This window comes from Python bivittatus, unplaced genomic scaffold (assembly GCF_059951505.1).
Source record: "Python bivittatus isolate LINGU-HERP-01145 unplaced genomic scaffold, Pbiv_v1 ctg000570_np1212, whole genome shotgun sequence".
Taxonomy (NCBI): domain Eukaryota; kingdom Metazoa; phylum Chordata; class Lepidosauria; order Squamata; family Pythonidae; genus Python; species Python bivittatus.
Window position 1 is genome coordinate 15,724,784 of NW_028277097.1, and position 19,550 is coordinate 15,744,333.

The 19,550-nt window shown below is 41.7% G+C and overlaps 2 protein-coding genes and 3 non-coding genes across 6 annotated transcripts; all 5 read left to right on the forward strand.

Moving 5' to 3' along the window:
• Positions 1–955: 955 nt before the first annotated feature.
• On the forward strand, positions 956–6,457 carry RPL17 (ribosomal protein L17). Its single transcript, XM_007441202.3, has 7 exons — positions 956–1,038; positions 2,639–2,691; positions 2,792–2,832; positions 3,891–4,025; positions 4,634–4,732; positions 5,462–5,653; positions 6,369–6,457. The coding sequence occupies exons 2-7, from the start codon at positions 2,652–2,654 to the stop codon at positions 6,414–6,416; spliced, it is 555 nt and encodes a 184-aa protein (XP_007441264.1). The 5' UTR covers positions 956–1,038; positions 2,639–2,651; the 3' UTR covers positions 6,417–6,457.
• On the forward strand, positions 2,491–2,558 carry LOC112542367 (small nucleolar RNA SNORD58). Its single transcript, XR_003086144.1, has one exon. It is a non-coding gene; the product is annotated as a small nucleolar RNA SNORD58 (small nucleolar RNA).
• On the forward strand, positions 3,376–3,443 carry LOC112542366 (small nucleolar RNA SNORD58). Its single transcript, XR_003086143.1, has one exon. It is a non-coding gene; the product is annotated as a small nucleolar RNA SNORD58 (small nucleolar RNA).
• LOC112542365 (small nucleolar RNA SNORD58) lies at positions 4,498–4,563 on the forward strand. Its single transcript, XR_003086142.1, has one exon. It is a non-coding gene; the product is annotated as a small nucleolar RNA SNORD58 (small nucleolar RNA).
• Positions 6,458–9,835: 3,378 nt separating the features above from the next.
• CUNH18orf32 (chromosome unknown C18orf32 homolog) lies at positions 9,836–18,675 on the forward strand. 2 transcript variants are annotated; one of them, XM_088152830.1, is made up of 3 exons: positions 9,836–9,943; positions 15,957–16,205; positions 17,521–18,675. In XM_088152830.1, the coding sequence occupies exons 2-3, from the start codon at positions 15,987–15,989 to the stop codon at positions 17,593–17,595; spliced, it is 294 nt and encodes a 97-aa protein (XP_088008956.1). In that variant the 5' UTR covers positions 9,836–9,943; positions 15,957–15,986; the 3' UTR covers positions 17,596–18,675. The 2 variants fall into 2 exon arrangements, with proteins under 2 accessions (XP_088008956.1, XP_088008957.1); XM_088152831.1 differs by lacking the exon at positions 9,836–9,943 and adding an exon at positions 14,378–14,401.
• The last annotated feature ends 875 nt before the right edge of the window (positions 18,676–19,550 follow it).

The following is a 19,550-nucleotide window of genomic DNA, read 5'->3' on the forward strand; positions in this document are numbered from 1 at the left end:
TGGGAGTTGAAGTCCACTTATCTTAAAGTGGCCAAGTTTGGACAACACTGGTCTAAACAAAGTCATGCTCAATACTCTTTAAGAAAATCTCCTTTTCTCCGAAGAAATTTCTCTTCTGTCTTCATCTTGTACAGCCTTGAATCTTATATATCTTGTTATTTCTCAAATAATAATAATGTATTAAACTTGTATGCTGCCCGACTCTCAATGACCCTATTATTATTATTATTATTATTATTATTATTATTATTATTATTATTATTATATCCTAAGGAACCCTCATCATAGCAGGTGCTAATTTAGCCTGATCTCAACAAGCTAGTTGAGATCAAGTTGGTTGATACGTTCATGAGAGACCACCAAGGGCTGTAGAGTAAGCTGGACAGTCAGAAGACATCTGGAAGATGGCACTAATTGCATATGGCTTCCAAGGAAGAAACATGGATGAGTCCATAAAGTCATTAGGAGTTGACCTTGAACAAGGCTTTCCCAACTAGCCTGTCCACACTTGGCTGATCTAGACGAAGCTCAGCAGGATCAGACCTAATTAGGACTTGGATGGGAGACACCCCACAGAACTATAGCTAGACTAGTAAAAGTTGAAAAAGCATCTCATAAAACAGCAGTGGAATTCCAGCTGGGGGATTCTGGGAGTTGAAGTCCACAGGTCTTAAAGTTGCCCAGATTGAGAAATATTACTCTACATCAATCCATTGTGACTTTTCCAACAGTTTTCCTAATCTGAGCTTAAATTTTTCTTTGGAAATTGTACTGCAGGGCAGTTCATCACAGAACAGCAAACAATGATCAATTAAACATTAGCGTTATAGCTTCCACCACTGATGTGCATTCCAATAAGAAGATCCACGATCCCTGGAAACCTTCTTCGCTTCATTCTCGGCAATGGAACTTCTCCACTATCCCTTTACGACTCTGCTCGTGGGGGGAATGACCGCCGCTCGGGAGGCTCGGAAGTGACGCAACGCCTCCCAGAATCCTCTGCGCTTCCTTTTTCCCGGCGGTAGTGGCCGTCGTAAGGTGAGCTTCATGGGGCTGTGCCGGGCCTTCGGTTTTATCCGTAGTCGTGGGGCGCCATCCGGTGATGAGCCCCCCTGAAACTGGCCCATACGGAGCGGGGAGGGTTCAAGACGAACGACCGCTGCGGTATTTCCCTGTTTTAGAGCGGGGGAAGAGGGAAAATGGACGAGTGGAAACGGGGGGAGGGGGCTATTGTGAAAAAGTGCCCCGGATGTAGGGGCAGTGGAGGAAACCATTCCGTTCGGGTAAGGGGGGGCATTTCTGCCGATCATTTTTCCCCCTAAGGGGAGGTCTGCGGCATAGTTTCGCAGCAGTAGAGCGGGTGGGGGCGACGTTGGGGTGCTGGGGTCCCCCAGGTGTTGCTGAGTATTGCTAGTATTGCTCATCATGGACTCTGCCGCCAGGAGCTCCTGCAAGCTCCGTTTTAGGAACGGGGAAAGCTACAATTTTCTCATCCTCCCCCAGTAGAAAAGGGATAAAGATGCATAAACGCTTTCAGGAGTCGTTGCTTCCCTTGATTCTAGGAAGTTGAGGAAGGGGTCTTTCTCAGTTTCTCAAGTGATGATTTGTGGGGCTGGGGGATTATAAATGCCATGGTCTGAATGGTAAAAAGTAGATTTCAAGGGAATCTGGTTGAGAAAAAGAACAGCGTTTAACTTGTTCTTCGGAATTGGTACCTTTTGCAGTGCAGATCTCTCCGATATAGAACTAATTGATCTTATAGTGAGAAATAAGACTGGTTAGTGGTGGTGGGAGAGCAGAGGGAACGCAGATCTTTTGTGCTGCAATGTAATCATGCAGTATGTTAAATCCAAGTTAATCAAAGGCAGATGTGATGTTTGCATGACAGGCTGCAGAGAAATAAACTGTTTTATAGTTAGTGAACAGGTTGGGTCATAAAACACGCTAAGACAATGCTGGGTTCCCCAGTCAATAAATTACCCAGTCATACTTAGCCTAAGTCTAACATTAACTCCATGTAGCTGACCTTGGCTGATACCAGAAGATTAAGTAGGGATGGACCTAATATTCAGATGGGAGGCCACAAGGAAATCTTGCAAGTGTTGAATGTTTGACTCAGAACCAAAGAAAAATCTTGGAAGAAAATAGTGGCAAAGAACCAGCATGTTGTCAAGAAAATTACATGGACGAATCCATCAGATCACCAGATCCAAGCTCAATTTGCAGGCTTTCCCTAGTATAGTGTGGTGATCAAGTTGTGTTACAATGTTAATGATATTTTGCGTTGGTTTAGCATTTAAAATAAGGGCAGAAGAACAAATTGTCTTAATAACACTTCATTGCAGTATTTAAATTCATTGCATTTAATATTCTGATTCTAGGATAATCAAATTGAGATATAATGAAGGCTGAAATCTCTGTTTTACATTGTATGTGAATTGTTAGGGGGAAGGGGGCTCTGCGAGGTGTTTCTTGGGGTAGAAACTGAGGCTGCGTTGATGACTTTCTTAGGACACCTTTGGATATAAATAATGAAAACACTATGAATTCTGAGCAGCTTTTTTTTCTAATAGCGTAAGAAGGCGTAGATAATTTACTGTTTCATGTCTGAAACATGATTTTTCCCAATTTTGCTTAGGTGAGCTCTGAAAATGGTCCGCTACTCGCTCGATCCAGAGAATCCCACAAAATGTGAGTAGCATTCTCAAGAGCATATTTCAAAGGACATTGAAATGTATTTCAGATGGACAGGACAAGAAAGCTTTAACTTTTGCTTGTTTTCTTATTGTAGCATGCAAGTCAAGGGGTTCCAATCTTCGTGTCCATTTCAAGGTATGTTAGTTGGCTCTTCTCTCCGACAATATGAGGAATGGATGGAAGTGTATATTTTGATGGGAATACGTTGCATTAGATCGCATTCAGTCTCAGGAGCAGAAAGGTTCTAGTTCCGTTCTCTCGCTTGCCAGAAGGTGCTGTGGACATCCTCCCTGTCCTCGGAGACTCTTCGCTAATCAGCAGCCCTGATTTTTGTTCGCCAGAGACCTCATTGGTGGGCAAGCTCCATAATACTTGAGATTTTCCTTTATGGATACTTGACTTATCTATTTGAAAGGTGACAAAAGGGGCAGCGTGACCACAGCTCCCGTTCTGCCTTTCTTTTGGCCACTGCTTTTATTGCTTGCACCTTCCTCATATCACCTTCCACTGCTGTGGTTATTTGGGATCAAAACTCTTTATTTGCTTTGATACTATAGCTGTTGATTTTTCCCATAGTCAGGCAGCCTGTTAATCATGATTCTTGAATTGTCCGTTTGAAATTCTTGGTACCAACTAATGTGGGAAATTGTTGATTATTTGAGGGGAAATATGTTGTAACTGCAGTGATGACCAGCTTAGGACACCTTTGGATTTTTCATGAAAACAACTAAGTGGATCTGAGCAGTTGCTTTCCTAAATGCGTTTGCCCTTATTCTACAAAACTAGTTTGGGGCTTCAAGGTTATAATCCATGGGCCTTTTTGAAAAATAGACAATTATGCAATTATCATAGCATCTATCATATGTTTATTTGCAAATTATAATGTTTATTTGCAAGTTATATATTATAAAGTTAAAATGGACCACAGTGGACATCTAGTCCAACCCTCTGCTCAGTGCAGGATCCGCTAGAACATCTCTGACAGATAATTCTCCAGCCTCCCTTGGAAGACTTCCAGCAAAGGAGAGCTCACCGCTTCATGTGGCAGCCTGTTTCACTGGCCGACAGCTGGTGCAGTCAGAAAGTCCCTCCTGACATCTAGCTTGAATATCCTTGTAGTTTTAATTCACTGGTTCTGGCCCTGCGGTCTGGAGCTGTAATGAATATGTCCGCACCCTTTCCGTTTTCTTTAGAACACACGTGAGACTGCCCAAGCTATCAAGGGTATGCACATCCGGAAAGCCACCAAATACTTAAAGGATGTAACTCTGAAGAAGCAGTGTGTTCCATTCCGGCGTTACAATGGTGGAGTTGGCAGATGTGCACAGGTATGGGTCCAGAAAATTGTGGCATGTGTCTGTCCGTGCAAGTCTCTGGTAATAACAACAGTTTCAGGAGAAATTCTCAAAAGGCATTGATTTCAAGTACTAGTGATGAGAATGTCAGTAAAGTGAACTGAAAAGGCTGACAGTTATTAGTGTCTTGTTTAGCAATGGAAGGTTCAGTGAGTTCACAAAAGTAGGAAATAGAGGGCATTTATTTAGTGCATGTGGGAAAACTACCTTTGGACTGCATTGTCCCTTGTTTGCAGACTTTCATTGTTTGCAGCTGGGTTGCTAAGCTGGAAAGATAAAGATGGATATGTTATTTGGACTTCATATAAAACCTTAGTAACATATTTTGGTAGAGTAACTGTGAATGCAGAACCTGAATGCTTTTTGACTAGATTCTCTAGTTATGAAGTTGTTTGGATGTGATGTATTTAAAATCCTTTCCGTATTCCTCCACACATTTTTAGGGTTGCTGTGATGACTTTCTTAGGACACCTTTGGATTAACCGTGAAAATAACATTGATTCTGAGCAACCTGTAACAGCAGAAAGCATGAGAACATCTTTATTGAAAAGAAAATTGACGCTAAATTTGTCATCTTGCAGGCCAAGCAGTGGGGATGGACGCAGGGCCGTTGGCCAAAGAAGAGTGCCGAGTTCCTCCTGCACATGCTCAAAAATGCTGAGAGCAATGCTGAGCTGAAGGTAAAATCAAAAGCAGGTTATTATGCTGGTTTTCGTGTAATGCTAACTATGTTGTGAGGGCTGGGAGTTTGTATCGAGCTAAACCAAGAGCAGACCAATGCAAATACGATTTATTATTCTGTGTGGAGTGAGTTGCTAGCCAGTCTTCTCGGTCCTAACGGAGATCCACTTTGTTTTGCATTAAGGTTCATTGGGGACCTGTTAGCAAGGAAGAACAGTGCTATAATCAGCTCTCTGGGGGGCAAGAAAAAACCAAGAAGGAGGTTATTGTTTTTTAGGTCTTTCTCAGTTCGGGTCTCTGAGATTCTTTCTAAGTGCAGTGCTTGACACTAGGACATCTACTTAGTTTTTTGCTTAATGGAGCAAGTGACATAATTCCAGAAGAGGATTGCAACCATGTTGAATGGGAAACAAAGGAATATATTTTGTTTAGTGAGCTAGATGATGGAGAAAGGAAGATGTATGTGGAGTAGAACTGACCTAAACATGAAATTGATGGAAAATTGGCTTCCAGATTTTAGAGGCAACCATGATCATAGGGACCTTTGGAATATAGTAATTAGTATAAATATGGATTCTAAGCTATCACAGGCTATAGCTAAAATGTATCATTGAAAGAATTTCAGTCCTATCTGTAGGTAATTGTGACTGTTTTGAGAAAAAGTATGATTTAGTCTGAACTAGGGGAACTATTGTTGATGGTTGTAAAGAGAACTTGTTTTTCCCCAGGGTCTGGATGTCGATTCGCTGGTAATTGAGCACATCCAGGTTAACAAAGCCCCCAAAATGCGCAGGCGCACTTACCGAGCTCATGGACGGATCAATCCATATATGAGTTCTCCCTGCCACATTGAGATGATCCTCACAGAAAAGGAGCAGATTGTCCCTAAACCAGAAGAAGAAGTTGCTCAGAAGAAGAAGGTAAGAACCATCCTACCCAAGAACCTTTTCTCAGCACGTGAAAAACAAGGTCACTTCAGTCTACTCAATAATTAAATAATTATTAGTACAGTTCTACACATATTGACTCAGGTGAATCTATTAAATGGACCACAATTTATTGTCCATGTGTTTAGAACTGAAGATGTTTTTCATAGTCAACAAAATGTTTCTATGTATAAATGTGAAAAAAAGGTATAAATGTAAGAAAAACATTTCTGTGTATATTCTGTGCAGTGCAGTTGGCTTCATTGTCCCAACACCCTAAAGGTTCACAAATACAGTCATTATGAAGTCTAGCAGGAATTTAAAAGTATCTCTCTAATTTCATACGTTAATATCAAAAAGAGAATTTAATTTCCAGTTTTAAATTCTCCAGCGTATTCAGGGCATAAGCCTTGGTTTAGGATTTTGGCTTGCAACAAAATCAGAAGCCAGGGATCCTCCTTTGCATATAAACACACGATACGTGGACCTGTCCTGGTTTGTGTACGTTCTCTGGCTGGCATGAAAGAACAAGTGGGATTGGTTGACTTCTTGCTTGTTGTTAGCTAGCAGTGTGAAGAATTCTGGCTTAACGTGATATGCAAATGCATTACGTGGCTGTGTTGGTGGCTACTGTTACGGTAATAAAATTCAGCAAATACATATGATTGTGGCGAATTGGTACTGATGTGTTATATTATCTTTTTTCCAGATATCCCAAAAGAAATTGAAGAAGCAGAAACTAATGGCTCGGGAATAAATATTGATGTAATTCACAAATAAAACTACAGCTTGATTTAACACACATCTACTCTTTATTACAAGTTTATGTAATGTCCTTAACTTTCTCTGTGGTACCTTTTTAGACAAGGTTATACTTCACAGATTTCAAATACTTTTAATTGATATTTAATCTCTTAAATATCATGACACAGATAAATGTAACACAGATTTTTCAGATATCCCTGCATTGAGGCAGGCATATAACATTGTTTTCCCGCTTCTGGGATTGCTCCTAAACGTGATAAATTGGCTGATGAGTTGGTTGTTACGATATTTGGTCAATCGATTTATCATTTATTTCCCTGTGATAGAGCAGCAATATTTCATGAAGCTAGAAATATAATGGTACAATAAGAGCCTTTCCATACAAGTGGCAGAGTATTTCTCCTTTCAGTTATATGGAATACAGTATTTGCTACTGGATCTGAATGACTGGATTTACGAATCATGCTAAGCCACAGTTAAACCATGAGTTATCAACTAAGCCATGTTATGCTTGGCGATTAGTCTTGGTTTGCAAACAATGGTGGGTCTAAAGCAGATTTTTCTTTGGAAAAAAAAAAGACTGCATTGGATCCAGCAGCAACTGTTCCACTAGGAGATAAAACCCAAGAGTGCTGTTCAGAATGGACCTGCTGATGCAGAAGGTTTCTTTCTCTTCTTAGAAGGTTTTTCTCACATCAGAAGCTGCCTGATGATGAAACAAGAGAGTAGATCATTGCTGGGCCTCCCCAGGGCCTCCCCTAGACATCAAACCTGCAGGCGGTTAATAGTTTAAAATTGCTGTTGGTTGCTTGAAAACTTCGGCCAAGACTGCTGTTGTATATATCCTCTTCTAAGAGAATGATTTGTTGGAGGACTTCCGAACAGGCATGTACAAACATGCTTTTTTGCAGCAATGCTGCAAACGCAACAGTCCTCCCAGAGATAATAGCACGAGAGAATCTGATTGGCGTATGCAAGTAGCATGTTCAAAAGATAAAATAAACAGGTCATTTATTTGTTAATAAAACATGCAAGATTTGTTTTAATATATTGCAAATATTCAAAGTTTCAAAAGTCCTTCAGGATTAAGACTTAAACGATGGCTCCTTTGAACCCTATCCGTAACCCCAAAGGCTCATAAACATATTGTGGCCTATGGCCATTGGCGGTTATGTTGCTTTGCTAGGGCTACTGAATCTGGGATACCTCTTTCTTGCCTTCCAACGCCCAGCTGATTTTTTGCATCCCAGATCTGTGAGCCATAGATTTTCAGCTCAAAAGAGCATGTTTCTCCCATGTGGAACTTGGTCTAAATCAAGTGTTTTTCAAATGCTGGCTGGGGAATTCTGGGAGTTGAAGTCCATGCATCTTAAAGTTGCCGAGTTTGAAAAACACTGGTCTAAATTAACAAAATGGAAAAGGGGCTGCAGGGAGGTTATCAAAGCGTTGCTATAACTTTTGAGCAGAATTGCTATGGATTAAATAGCTATAAAAGTTGCAGCCAGCTATGGTGACTAATGTGAAGAGCCTAAGGAAGGGATCCAGTTTTCAAATACAATTTTCTTACTGGGAGTCTTGAAAAAATATCTGGCTTTACGTCCTCTTATAAAAATTGATTGTATCTTTAATCATCGTATGGTAGTAAGTAGAAATTCCACAGATGGGAACTTTCTGTCCCAGTTCTGTGTTGAGAGAAGCTGCTTCTGGATTTCCTCATGCAATTCTTAAAGATGAGGTAGCCCTCAGAACAGAGGACAAGTCAAAAGAAAATGGGATATCACATGAGTAATATGTACAGTGATGTCCTTATATTACTACCTTTTAAAAGTGTAATTCATACAAGCACACCAGAATTGTAAGAATTGGGCGGAATTGTAAATGCTGTCAATTCTACCTCCATTCAAGAATACGTGAGACAAGGCTGTCCAGCCTCTGATTTAATACATCCAGCAAAACAGAGCCACTGTTAAATTATTCTTGAAGTTTTTTGTAACATTCTGGATCCGTTTTCCTGTCATTTAATCCATGACCTACGTGTCCTGCATGCTGGGATGACAGAGAAAAGGTGTTTGCTTTCTGTGCAACATCTTTTCAGGATGGCGAAAGTATAAAAATAACCCGCTTGAACCATATCAAGACACACACCAATCTCTTCTTATTGATGGTCTTCACTGTTCTCTTAACCTGTTCCAGTTTTTCCCAGTCCATCTCAAAAAGTATGGTGCCCAGAACTGGACGTGGCACTTGAGGTGGTCTGATCCACGTGGACGACAGCGCTTCAAATTTGTGTTGCGAGTATGACGGGGTGGAGAGAACTGGGCAATTTTCAGACGCACACAGCATCGGACTGGATTGCAGGAGATTTGTGTTAGGGTCTTTCTGAATGTGTTGAACCAAAGTAGTGCTTCAGAATGCCCCGGGCATGCATTTGGACACCCTAGGATCTATGCTAGATTGAGAGAAAAAGGAGATGCTGAAGATTTTTCTTTTCTGGTTCTTTCCCTGCAGAGAGCAACATGTTTTACTGGCTGTCAGTAGGAACCAACTAGAAAATAAAACTGCATCTGTTAATCTGCAGCTATTCTAAAGTTTGCCATTATTCTAGGCTTCCAAACACAGCAGGAAGAAACCAAGGGCTCTATTCGTCATTTTCCCCTTAAGTGCACGAGATTGTTGCTCACAACGACCACGTTTACAGGATGAAAGTAACTAATTTCGCCCCTTACAGCAGCATGGTGCGCGCAATTTTTTTCGCGTTTTAAAGAGAAGTTCTCGCCCGTTGTAATACTGCAGAAAAATATTGAGACACCCCAGAGAGGCAGCTTGGAAGGATCGATACTGAAGCTCAAGCTAAGATACTTTGGCCACCTAATGCGAAGAGAGATCTCTTTGGAGAAGACCCTGATGCTGGGAAAGATGGGAGGCCAAAGGAGAAGAGGACGGCAGAGGATGAGATGGTTAGAGAGCATCACTGAAGCGATGAGCATGAAACTGAGCAAACTCAGGGAGGCAGTGAAGGGCAGGAAGGCCTGGCGCGATGTGGTTCATGGGGTCACGAAGAGTCGGACGCGACTTAACGACTGAACAACAACAAAGAGAAGCGGCGGCGGCATTAGCGGGGACAGGTAAGGAAAAAACTGGGCTACAACCCTAGGAAGGAGGCCAGGGCAAACCCCTTCTGAAAAACCTTGCCAAGAAAACTGCAGGGACGAGTCCAGGCGGTCGCCAGTTGTCAAAAAACAGACTCGAAGCCACGCGCAAAAAAAGCCCTCCAGGGCTTCCTGCCTGCAAAGCCGACCGCTCTGAGCTCACGTGGGCGGACCCGAGGCCACTGTGCCTCTCGTGTCATGGCGCCCGCCGCGGGAGAAAGGGCGTCAGGACGTCAGGGGGCCCTTTTCCCCTTACGTCACGCGCCGCCTCCTCCCCTATTGGTGCTCGCCGAGTGACGTTCCTCTTTCGCCTTTCCCGGAAGTGAAGCGGCTTCCCTCTCCCGCCGGGAGACGTTGGAGATTCGCGCAGGTGAGTGGGACGCGGGGCGGGCGGGGGGCTCCCGTGGGGCGGCTGCGGGGACGGAGCCGCCGATCCTTCTTCTCAGCGCCTTCTGGCTCATTCCTCTCTCCCCGAGGGCGACACGAAGCCCCCAACTCACTTGCGTGTTTGTTTGTTTTGTAACTGCCACTTTAAAAGTATGGGGGAGGGGCAGAGGCTGCCTTCAAGTCAGAGGTTGCCTTCAACCCCTGGAAAGACCTCAATAAGGATTATTGATCCCCATAAGGATAATTAATACTCCATCAATAACTCATGTTCATTAATGAACTGGGCTATTAGTTCATTAATAATTAATTATGATGAGGCTAGGTAGAGGGGAAAAATGGTGTTGGGGCAATGCTGTCACCAACTCACTCGTTTTGTTTGGAGTGGAGCACAACTTGTTGATGTGTTGGACTACAATTTTCAGAGTCTAGGCTAGTGTTTTTCAAACTTGGCCACTTTAAGATGGGTGTACTTCAACTCCCAGAGTTCCCCAGCCAGCACTGGCTGGGGAACTCTGGGAGTTGAAGTACACCCATCTTAAAGTGGCCAAGTTTGAAAAACACTGATGACTTTTTTCCCCTGGATGTTGGTGGGAGGCTAATGACAGTAAAGGGTAAGCCTTCCTTGATTCCTGGTGAAAACATAGATATGCCCGTAGAGTTTTATTGGCAACAGTATGGAAGTATTTTCCTATTATCTTGTCCCAGGATGTTTTTTTTACTTCCTAGTTTAGCCTACAGCCCTGGGGGTTTCCTGGTGGTCTCCCATCCAACAACTAAGGCCAGATCCTGCTTAGCTTTGTTGAAATCCAGGAAGGGTTGACAAGAGTTGCCATTTACTGTGACGCTAGTATGTGTTTGATTTATTCCATGATTCCCTCCTCCAATTTTTCCCCAGAATAAAGAACCCTGTGAGGTAGGCTAAGCTGAGAGAGAGCGACTGCCTAGCATGACAAGTGATCTGTGGGTGGACTTGAATCTGGGTCTCCCAGGTGCCAGTCCAACTTCTTAGCCACTCTTCCATATTAGCAATGCAGTAATAAAATACAACATAAATAAATATTGTGTTGATATTTGTTTAACCTAAGAGTTATTATAAGACACTGGAAGGACCATTCTATATTTGATTTGTAGCAATGGATTGGTGATATGCAGTGATTGTCAGCTTTTGAATTATTCCTTTTTTGAGGACTTTTTTGCAGTTGAGTTAAGGGCTTTATTTATGATAAAATTTCCAGACCCATTTTCTTTTCTTTCTAAACAGTTATGCATGTACAGTACATTTTTCTCCTCTTTGTTGTTGTTTAGTCGTTAAGTCGTGTCCGACTCTTCGTGACCCCATGAACCATATTGCGCCAGGCCTTCCTGTCCTTCACTGCCTCCCTGAGTTTGCTCAGTTTCATGCTCATTGTTTCAGTGATGCTATCTAACCATCTCATCCTCTGCCGTCCTCTTCTCCTTTTGCCTTCAATCTTTTCCAGCATCAGGGTCTTCTCCAAAGAGATCTCTCTTCGCATTAGGTGACCAAAATATCTGAGCTTGAGCTTCATTATCGATCCTTCCAATGAGCAATCAGGGTTGATTTCCTTTAAGATTGACTGGTTTGACCTCCTAGCAGTCCAGGGGACTCTCAAGAGTCTTCTCCAGCACCACAGTTCAAAGGCATCAATTCTTCGGCGCTCGGCCTTTTTTATGGTCCAGCTCTCACAGCCATACATTACTACTGGAAAAACCATAGCTTTGACTATGCGGATCTTTGTCGGCAAGGTGACGTCTCTGCTTTTTAATATGCTATCTAGGTTTGCCATCGCTTTCCTCCCAAGGAGGAAGCGTCTTTTAATTTCATGGCTGCAGTCTCCGTCTGCGGTGATCTTGGAGCCCAAATAAATGAAGTCTGTTACTGCTTCCATTTCTACCCCTTCTATTTGCCAGGAATTGATGGGTCCAGATGCCATGATCTTAGTTTTTTTAATGTTGAGTTTCAAGCCAGCTTTTGCACTCTCCTCTTTCACCCTCATCAAGAGGCTCTTTAGTTCTTCTTCACTTTCTGCCATTAGGGTGGTATCGTCCGCATATCTGAGGTTGTTGATGATTCTCCCTGCAATCTTAATTCCGGCTTGTGATTCTTCCAGCCTGGCATTTCTCATGATGTACTCTGCATATAGGTTAAATAAGCAGGGTGACAGTATACAGCCTTGTCGTACACCTTTCCCTATTTTGAACCAATCGGTTGTTCCATTACCGGTTCTAACTGTTGCTTCTTGGCCTGCATACAGATTTCTCAGGAGACAGGTAAGGTGGTCTGGTACTCCCATCTCTTTAAGAATTTGCCACAGTTTGTTGTGATCCACACAATCAAAGACTTTTGCATAGTCAATGAAGCAGAAGTAGATATTTTTCTGGAACTCTCGTGCTTTCTCCATGATCCAGCGAATGTTGGCGATTTGATTTCTAGTTCCTCTGCCTCTTCGAAACCCAGCTTGTACATCCGGTAGTTCTCGGTTCATATATTGCTGAAGCCTAGCTTGTAGGATTTTGAGCATAACCTTGCTAGCATGTGAAATGAGTGCAATTGTGCGATAGTTTGAGCATTCTTTGGCATTGCCCTTCTTTGGAATTGGAACATAAACTGACCTTTTCCAATCCCGTGGCCACTGTTGCGTTTTCCAAACTTGCTGGCATATTGAGTGCAGCACTTTAACACCATCATCTTTTAGTATTTTAAATAACTCAGCTGGAATACTGTCATCTCCACTAGCTTTGTTGTTAGCAATGCTTCCTAAGGCCCACTTGACTTCACTCTCTAGGATGTCTGGCTCAAGGTCAGTGATCACACCAGCGTGGACATCAGGGACATTAAGATCTTTCTTGTATAGTTCTTCTGTGTATTCTTGCCACCTCTTCTTAATCTCTTCTGCTTCTGTGAGGTCCCTGCCTTTTTTGTCCTTTATCATGCCCATCTTTGCACTAAACGTTCCTTTCATATCTCCAATTTTCTTGTAGAGATCTCTAGTCTTCCCCATTCTATTGTTTTCCTCGATTTCTTTGCATTGTTCATTTAAGAAGGCCTTCTTATCTCTCCTGGCTATTCTCTGGAAATCTGCATTCAGTTGCTTATATCTTTCCCTTTCACCCTTGCTTTTCGCATTCCTTCTTTCCACAGCTATTTGTAAAGCCTCATCAGACAGCCATTTTGCTTTCTTGCATTTCTTTTTCTTTGGGATGGTTTTAGTTGCTGCCTCCTGTACAATGTTACGGACCTCCGTCCATAGTTCTTCAGGCACTCTGTCTACCAAATCTAATCCTCTAAATCTATTCATCACCTTCACTGTGTACTCACAAGGAATATGATCTAAGTCATACCTGAGTGGTCTAGTGGTTTTCCCTACATTCTTCAATTTAAGCCTAAATTTTGCAGTAAGAAGCTCATGCTCTGAGCCACAGTCAGCTCCTGGTCTTGTTTTTGCTGTCTGTATAGAGCTTCTCCATCTTTGGCTGCAAAGTATATAATCAATCTGGTTTCGGTATTGACCATCTGGTGATGTCCATGTGTAGAGTCGTCTCTTGTGTTGTTGGAAAAGAGTGTTTGCTATGACTAGCTTGTTCTCTTGACAGAACTCTATTAGCCTTTGCCCTGCTTCATTTTGTACTCCAAGGCCAAACTTGCCTGTTATTCCGATTACTCCTTGACTTCCTACTTTAGCATTCCAATCCCCTATGATGAAAAGGACATCTTTTTTTGGTGCTAGTTCTAGAAGATGTTGTAGGTCTTCATAGAAGCGGTCAACCTCAGCTTCTTCAGCATCAGTGGTTGGGGCATAGACTTGGATGACTGTGATTTTGAATGGTTTGCCTTGGATACGCACTGAGATCATTCTGTCGTTTTTGAGGTTGTACCCCATTACTGCCTTTCCCACTCTCTTATTGACTATGAGTGCAACTCCATTTCTTCTAAGGGTTTCTTGCCCACAGTAGTAGATATAATGGTCACCCGAATTAAATTCACCCATTCCCGTCCATTTCAATTCGCTGATTCCCAAGATGTCGACGTTCAATCTTGTCATCTCATGTTGGACCACATCCAGCTTGCCTTGGTTCATAGATCTTACATTCCAGGTACCTATACAATATTGTTCTTTACAGCATCGGACCTTCTTTTCGCTTCCAGATACATCCACAGCTGAACGTCCTTTCGGCTTTGGCCCAGCCGCTTCACTCTTTCTGGAGCTACTTGGAAATGCCCTCCGCTCTTCCCCAGTAGCATATTGGACACCTTCCGACCTGAGGGGCTCATCTTCCGGCATCATATCTTTTAGCCTTTTGACATTGTCCATGGGGTTTTCTTGGCAAGGATCCTGGAGTGGGTTGCCATTTCCTTCTCCAGTGGACCACATTTTGTCAGAACTCTCTGTCATGACCTGTCCGTCTTGGGTGGCCCTGCACGGTATAGCTCATGGCTTCACTGAGTTACGCAAGCCCCTTCGCCACGACAAGGCAGTGATCCATGAAGGGGTTTCTCCTCTTAGTATGATATAATAAAATAGTATTTTAAAATCCAGCTTACCTATGGAGTAAGCATGCTCCTAACTGATCATCTCAGGTTTGGTATAGTTAACTAATTAAAGCTGCAGTTCTCTTTTCATGTAGCTGGTCCATGGCTCAGCTGTAGATAAACCACCTAGCAAACATGAATATGAGCAAGCTGTAATTAACTGCATGCATTGTCTCAGTGCAGCAAAGATCATTGTTGTTTTCAGCAAAATGCAAATAAAGCTGAAGTGTGACTCTCTGTTACAGTGTCTTAGCTTTTAAAATCTAAAACAATATAAATGCATTTAAATATATGAAAATATATTTGAAAGAGATAGGAGCTAGAACCCCAAAATGGAAGAAGAAACTATTCATTATCATTTATAACAAAAACAGTTGTTTTCCTTGGGGAGAAGTTACAGTTAGCCTATTTTTAAAAAGCCAGGTCACTAATACTGTATCCCTTTACAAAGCTTTGATTGGCAGGTTAGCAACTTCGTAGAATAAATTTTAACTAGTCTAAAATAGGTTATTAGTTGTCAGAATCCAACTCTCTAATCCTTATGCCAGAGTTAACCATTTTATGCCATACTAACATGAAGCCGATGGCCTAGGTGTGAGTGAGTGAGTGAGTGAAGAAAGTCAGGAAGACCATGCAGTTAAAGCCCCACATTTCTTTTACATTAATTACATAAAAATCCCACAGAAATTCAACCAATCACCTCCCCACAAATGCCCCTGTGATGGCCTGAAAACACAGTCAGCAGAATTCAGGATATTTGTATTGAGACTTAGATGCTATGGTTTCTGCATTTGCAAATGAAGTTGACTTTGTTATTAAGAAAAAAATACTGCCCCGTCCACTATTTCTTATACAATTGAGATAAGCTGAGTTCAGGCCAGTGGAACTCTTGGATAAAAATATATTACAAAGTGTTCTGTATTTCTAATTACATTATGCAATAAAATTTCTAATTGTATTATGCAATGAAAATATGACTTCTGTTTAGGATTAGATTCCTCTTACCAAATTATCAAAATATATTTATGGGTTTACCCATACTCCCTAGTCTGTTCACTTTTAATGAATACCAACATACCCCATTACTTTTCTGTTTTTGTTCTGTAATATCTGCTAACAAAAGATAATTGTCTGAACAAGAGAATGTGCTATTTAAAAGGTTTGCTGGGTCACACCAGCTTATGCTGATCATGTGGTGTGAATGCATGCTGAATTGCTTTCCCCAGTGTGGTGCAGCCCAAATGTATAGGTCCAACTTTCAGAATCTCCCAGTCAGCATGGCTGCCACCCAGGGAGTTATGGGAATTGAAGTTCAACCCATGTATAAGGCATTTTGGAGAAGGCTGTCACACATCCCGACTTGGAAAGTGTCTCCCCCCTGAATTGGAGAGGATGAACCTGGTCTACAGAATAGTTTCAACTTACTGTGTTATATTTACTCTTCCAGCACATTTTTAAAGTCACACTCGGAAGAACCATGGTGTGTATTCCCTGCATCATCATTCCAATTCTGCTGTGGGTCTATAAAAGGTTCCTTGAGCCGTATATCTATCCCTTCATCTCTCCTTTCATTAAACGCATTTGGCCCAAGAAAGCAGTGCAGGAAACACCAAACCAAGACCAAAGGAACCGCTCTGAACATGGGCCTGATTTTCTTAAGCAGGATTCCTCCAAGGATCAGCCAGAACTTTATAAAGTAAGCATTACCTGGGCAAAATGTGTGTGTGTGTGTTTTGAGGAGCCCTGTTTGAAATGGATGTGTGATTCATGTGGCTTTGCTGGTTATAAACAAGTCTTGCTTACTTAATGCTCTCATTCCAACACACCAGCTTCTCTGTTTTTTCATCCTCCGCACCAGCCATGCCATTCCCTGGAGTAAAATACTATGTCCTGGAATAGTCATGGGAAGAAAAGGAAGCTATTCATTTTGAATTTTAACTCTGAAGGTCTTGGCAGTGGTCTCACTCGCGACCCTGTGGTCTTTCCTCTGATGTTCTCATCTTGTGTATATTTTACCTACGAATATCCCCCTTGGAACAGAACTGAGATTGCCTCTAAGTCAGGGCAACAAAAGGGCTGCAGAGGACTGGAAAAAGCTTGGCTTTCTAGTGGAAGTGGTTGCAGCTCTGCGCACACTTGGATGCACAATCATCCCGTTTAAAATGCTTGTGTGAAAGCCAATATCTTTGTGCTTTAGGGCGAGGATTAGCAACATGGGGCCTGTAGGTGCCAGGATGTCTGGCTGCGCCTAAACAGTGCTTGCAACTCCAAAATAATACTATTAATAATTAATAACAATCGATAATTAGTATTAATAACAATTAATTATTAAATAATATTAATAATTAATAGTCTGTGGAGTGGGCTGAGCCACTATTAAATTTTCTTTATTGTCCAAACTAGCTGAGGCACAATTTTTTGCCATTTTGTAAATGGGTTGGGTTTTAGGGTTTGAAAGAGCAAAATGAGAACCATCAGCTTTGCTGAAGTTGAAGGCACTCCGTGTTCTCTGCCCCATTGCCCCCAGATTATTTTCCTTTGGGGAGCTTAAAAAACAGATTCTGTAAGCCAGCCCCCCACCTCCACAGTAAGATGAAAAATTGTCCCTATCTGCTCAGGTGACATCACTAAGCATGCCTTGTGTGGTCCATATAGACTCCCCCCTCCTCCCCCAAATGTAGTCTCTGCCTACAAGGATGTTACCTTCTCTGGTTTTAATATATTCCCATTGATGGGCATACATGGTTGCAGGTGAAGTGGCTTAAAGGTATTAAAAAAGTATTATGCAATAGGAAAGTTATGATTCTCTTCAATGAGGAATCCAACCTACCTCCCCACCCCCACCCCCAAGGTCATCTTATACATGATCTAAAAGGGACTTGATCCTTCTAGGACCAAGAAAAACATCTTAGGGCCAACTACTCGCCATTCTGGTTTTTCTCATTCAAAGCTCTGACGGAATGATTGTGCATTTAAAAATCTCTTTCCCCCCCCCCCCTCCTGTCTTTCAGACCAAAAGCAATGGCATTGCAAATGGATTTTCTGGATGTGGGCCCAAAGAAGACTCTGACAAAAAGATAGATTAGTTATGTTTGTGCTGTGGGGTCAAGGCTGTTGTAAGAAACAAACTGACAATGTTGTTCCCACTTGGATATTTTACTGATTGTACATTTATCTGAATGGAAATTTAGAGTATGTATAGACACCCATCCACTCACCCAGGGAGACTTGGAATAATTCTAGCTCTGTCACTGAAAAAAGTTTTAATATATTGTCTTGCTGTGGTTCAAATTCTGGGGGGCTGGAACCTTTTCCAGTGCGGCGCAACTGAAGAGTGTTAGCAATTTTAGCGTCCATATTTTATTAAAACTGTAAATGTCAAGCTTGCTGCTTGTTTCAAAGACTTTCCTGAAACTCTGCATCTGTGACTACTCATAGGTTTGTCTTGTAAAAACTAAAGATCTTACACACAGTAGCTAAAAAGAAAGCAGCACTGTAAATATTGGAACACTAATAGTAAATACATTGGTAGCTACTAATTTGCTGTTTCTAAATTTGCTTCTGCAGAGTTGCCCTAACCAATTGTTTGCTGGTTCTTCACGGTGGTACAGAACAAACTTTTTAAAAGCAGTTATTACACCTTGAGGAGGTAATCCCAATACAATACAACAAAGGGAAAATGTCCTTTTTGGATGTTTTTGAGTTTCTAAAGGTGGGAAAAATCTAAAGCCCATAAACAGATACAACTCTTTATGTAAATTCCTGTATTTTGGTTGATAATGACCACCTGCCTAACATTTAGAATCACTCCCAAGTCTGCAATAGCAAATAAACCTTACCATTTATTGTTGTATTACTTTCTCTGCAATGTAGAATTTCAGTTGGTGCATTCTAAGATCTGTGTGTGTTTTCCATACAGTAACAGGAAAGTTGCATCTCCTATGTGAACTAAAGATTACACCTAGAATATGCCCAAGAATCCTTTTCAATTTCAAGGCATTTTTCTGGAGAATGGGTAGGTGATGTGGGACAGGTTTTCCGGGGATAGAGAGTTTATTATTTACTTGAGAGATCTGCTTTAGTGAATAAGGAGACTGCCACCCTTTGCCTAGGAAAGATGCAAATTTAACTGATTTAGAATTTGAATAAAGTGTGAAAGCAATATACGTATTATGTGCCGAGTCAGCAGTGATTCCCCCCCCCCTTTCAGGCATCAAAATTAGACATTATTTTATGTAACTCTCCCTGCCCCCCCAAAATTAAGAGGAGACAATTGGGTTGAATTAAACAACTCTGCCTGCAGTTGTACTGTTCATTTTTTTTTCAGGCTTCTTGTCCATCTTGTATTATTGTGCCAATAATAGTATAAGAGCAAATCTCTTATTTGTGCATGCAATGGATTTTATTCTTATTTATTAACTGTATATGCCACTTAACTCCCAATGACTCTGGGCACTATATTGAATAGTGCCATGCAAAATAACTAGATTTGCTGCAGATGTAACACAGGCATTTCTGGAACTGGGAAGGTGGATTGGAGTTAAGGGATGGCAAATTTGTACAGCATATGGCTTTTTGGTCCACCCAGTGAAAGATGTTCTAAAATAGGTAAAGCAGCTTCTCTGCTGAAATAAGAGTAAGAGAGTAGAGAAACATTTACTAGCTCCAGTGGAGCAAGTTCATATTCTGAAAACAAGACCTTCTTTCCCCTCTCACAAATATTCCTCCCTTGAGACTGATGAGATACACTCAGAATAATCTGGAAGTAACAAGCAACAGGCCTTTGAAACTGGCACAGATATGAAACTGTTTCTAAAAGGAGTATGATTGAGTTTTTTCTAACGCTTGCAGTCACAACTGTTGTTTTATCCTGCCATTTTTATATATATATCTCAAGGCAGCCAACCTACCTAATTCTTCTGCCTCCTATTTTCTCCACAACCACAACCCTGTGAGGTGGGTTAGGCTGAGAGAGAGCGACTAGCCCAAAGTGTTCAAATATTCTGCCTTTTGAGAAATGAATACTGTACCTCTATGGCAA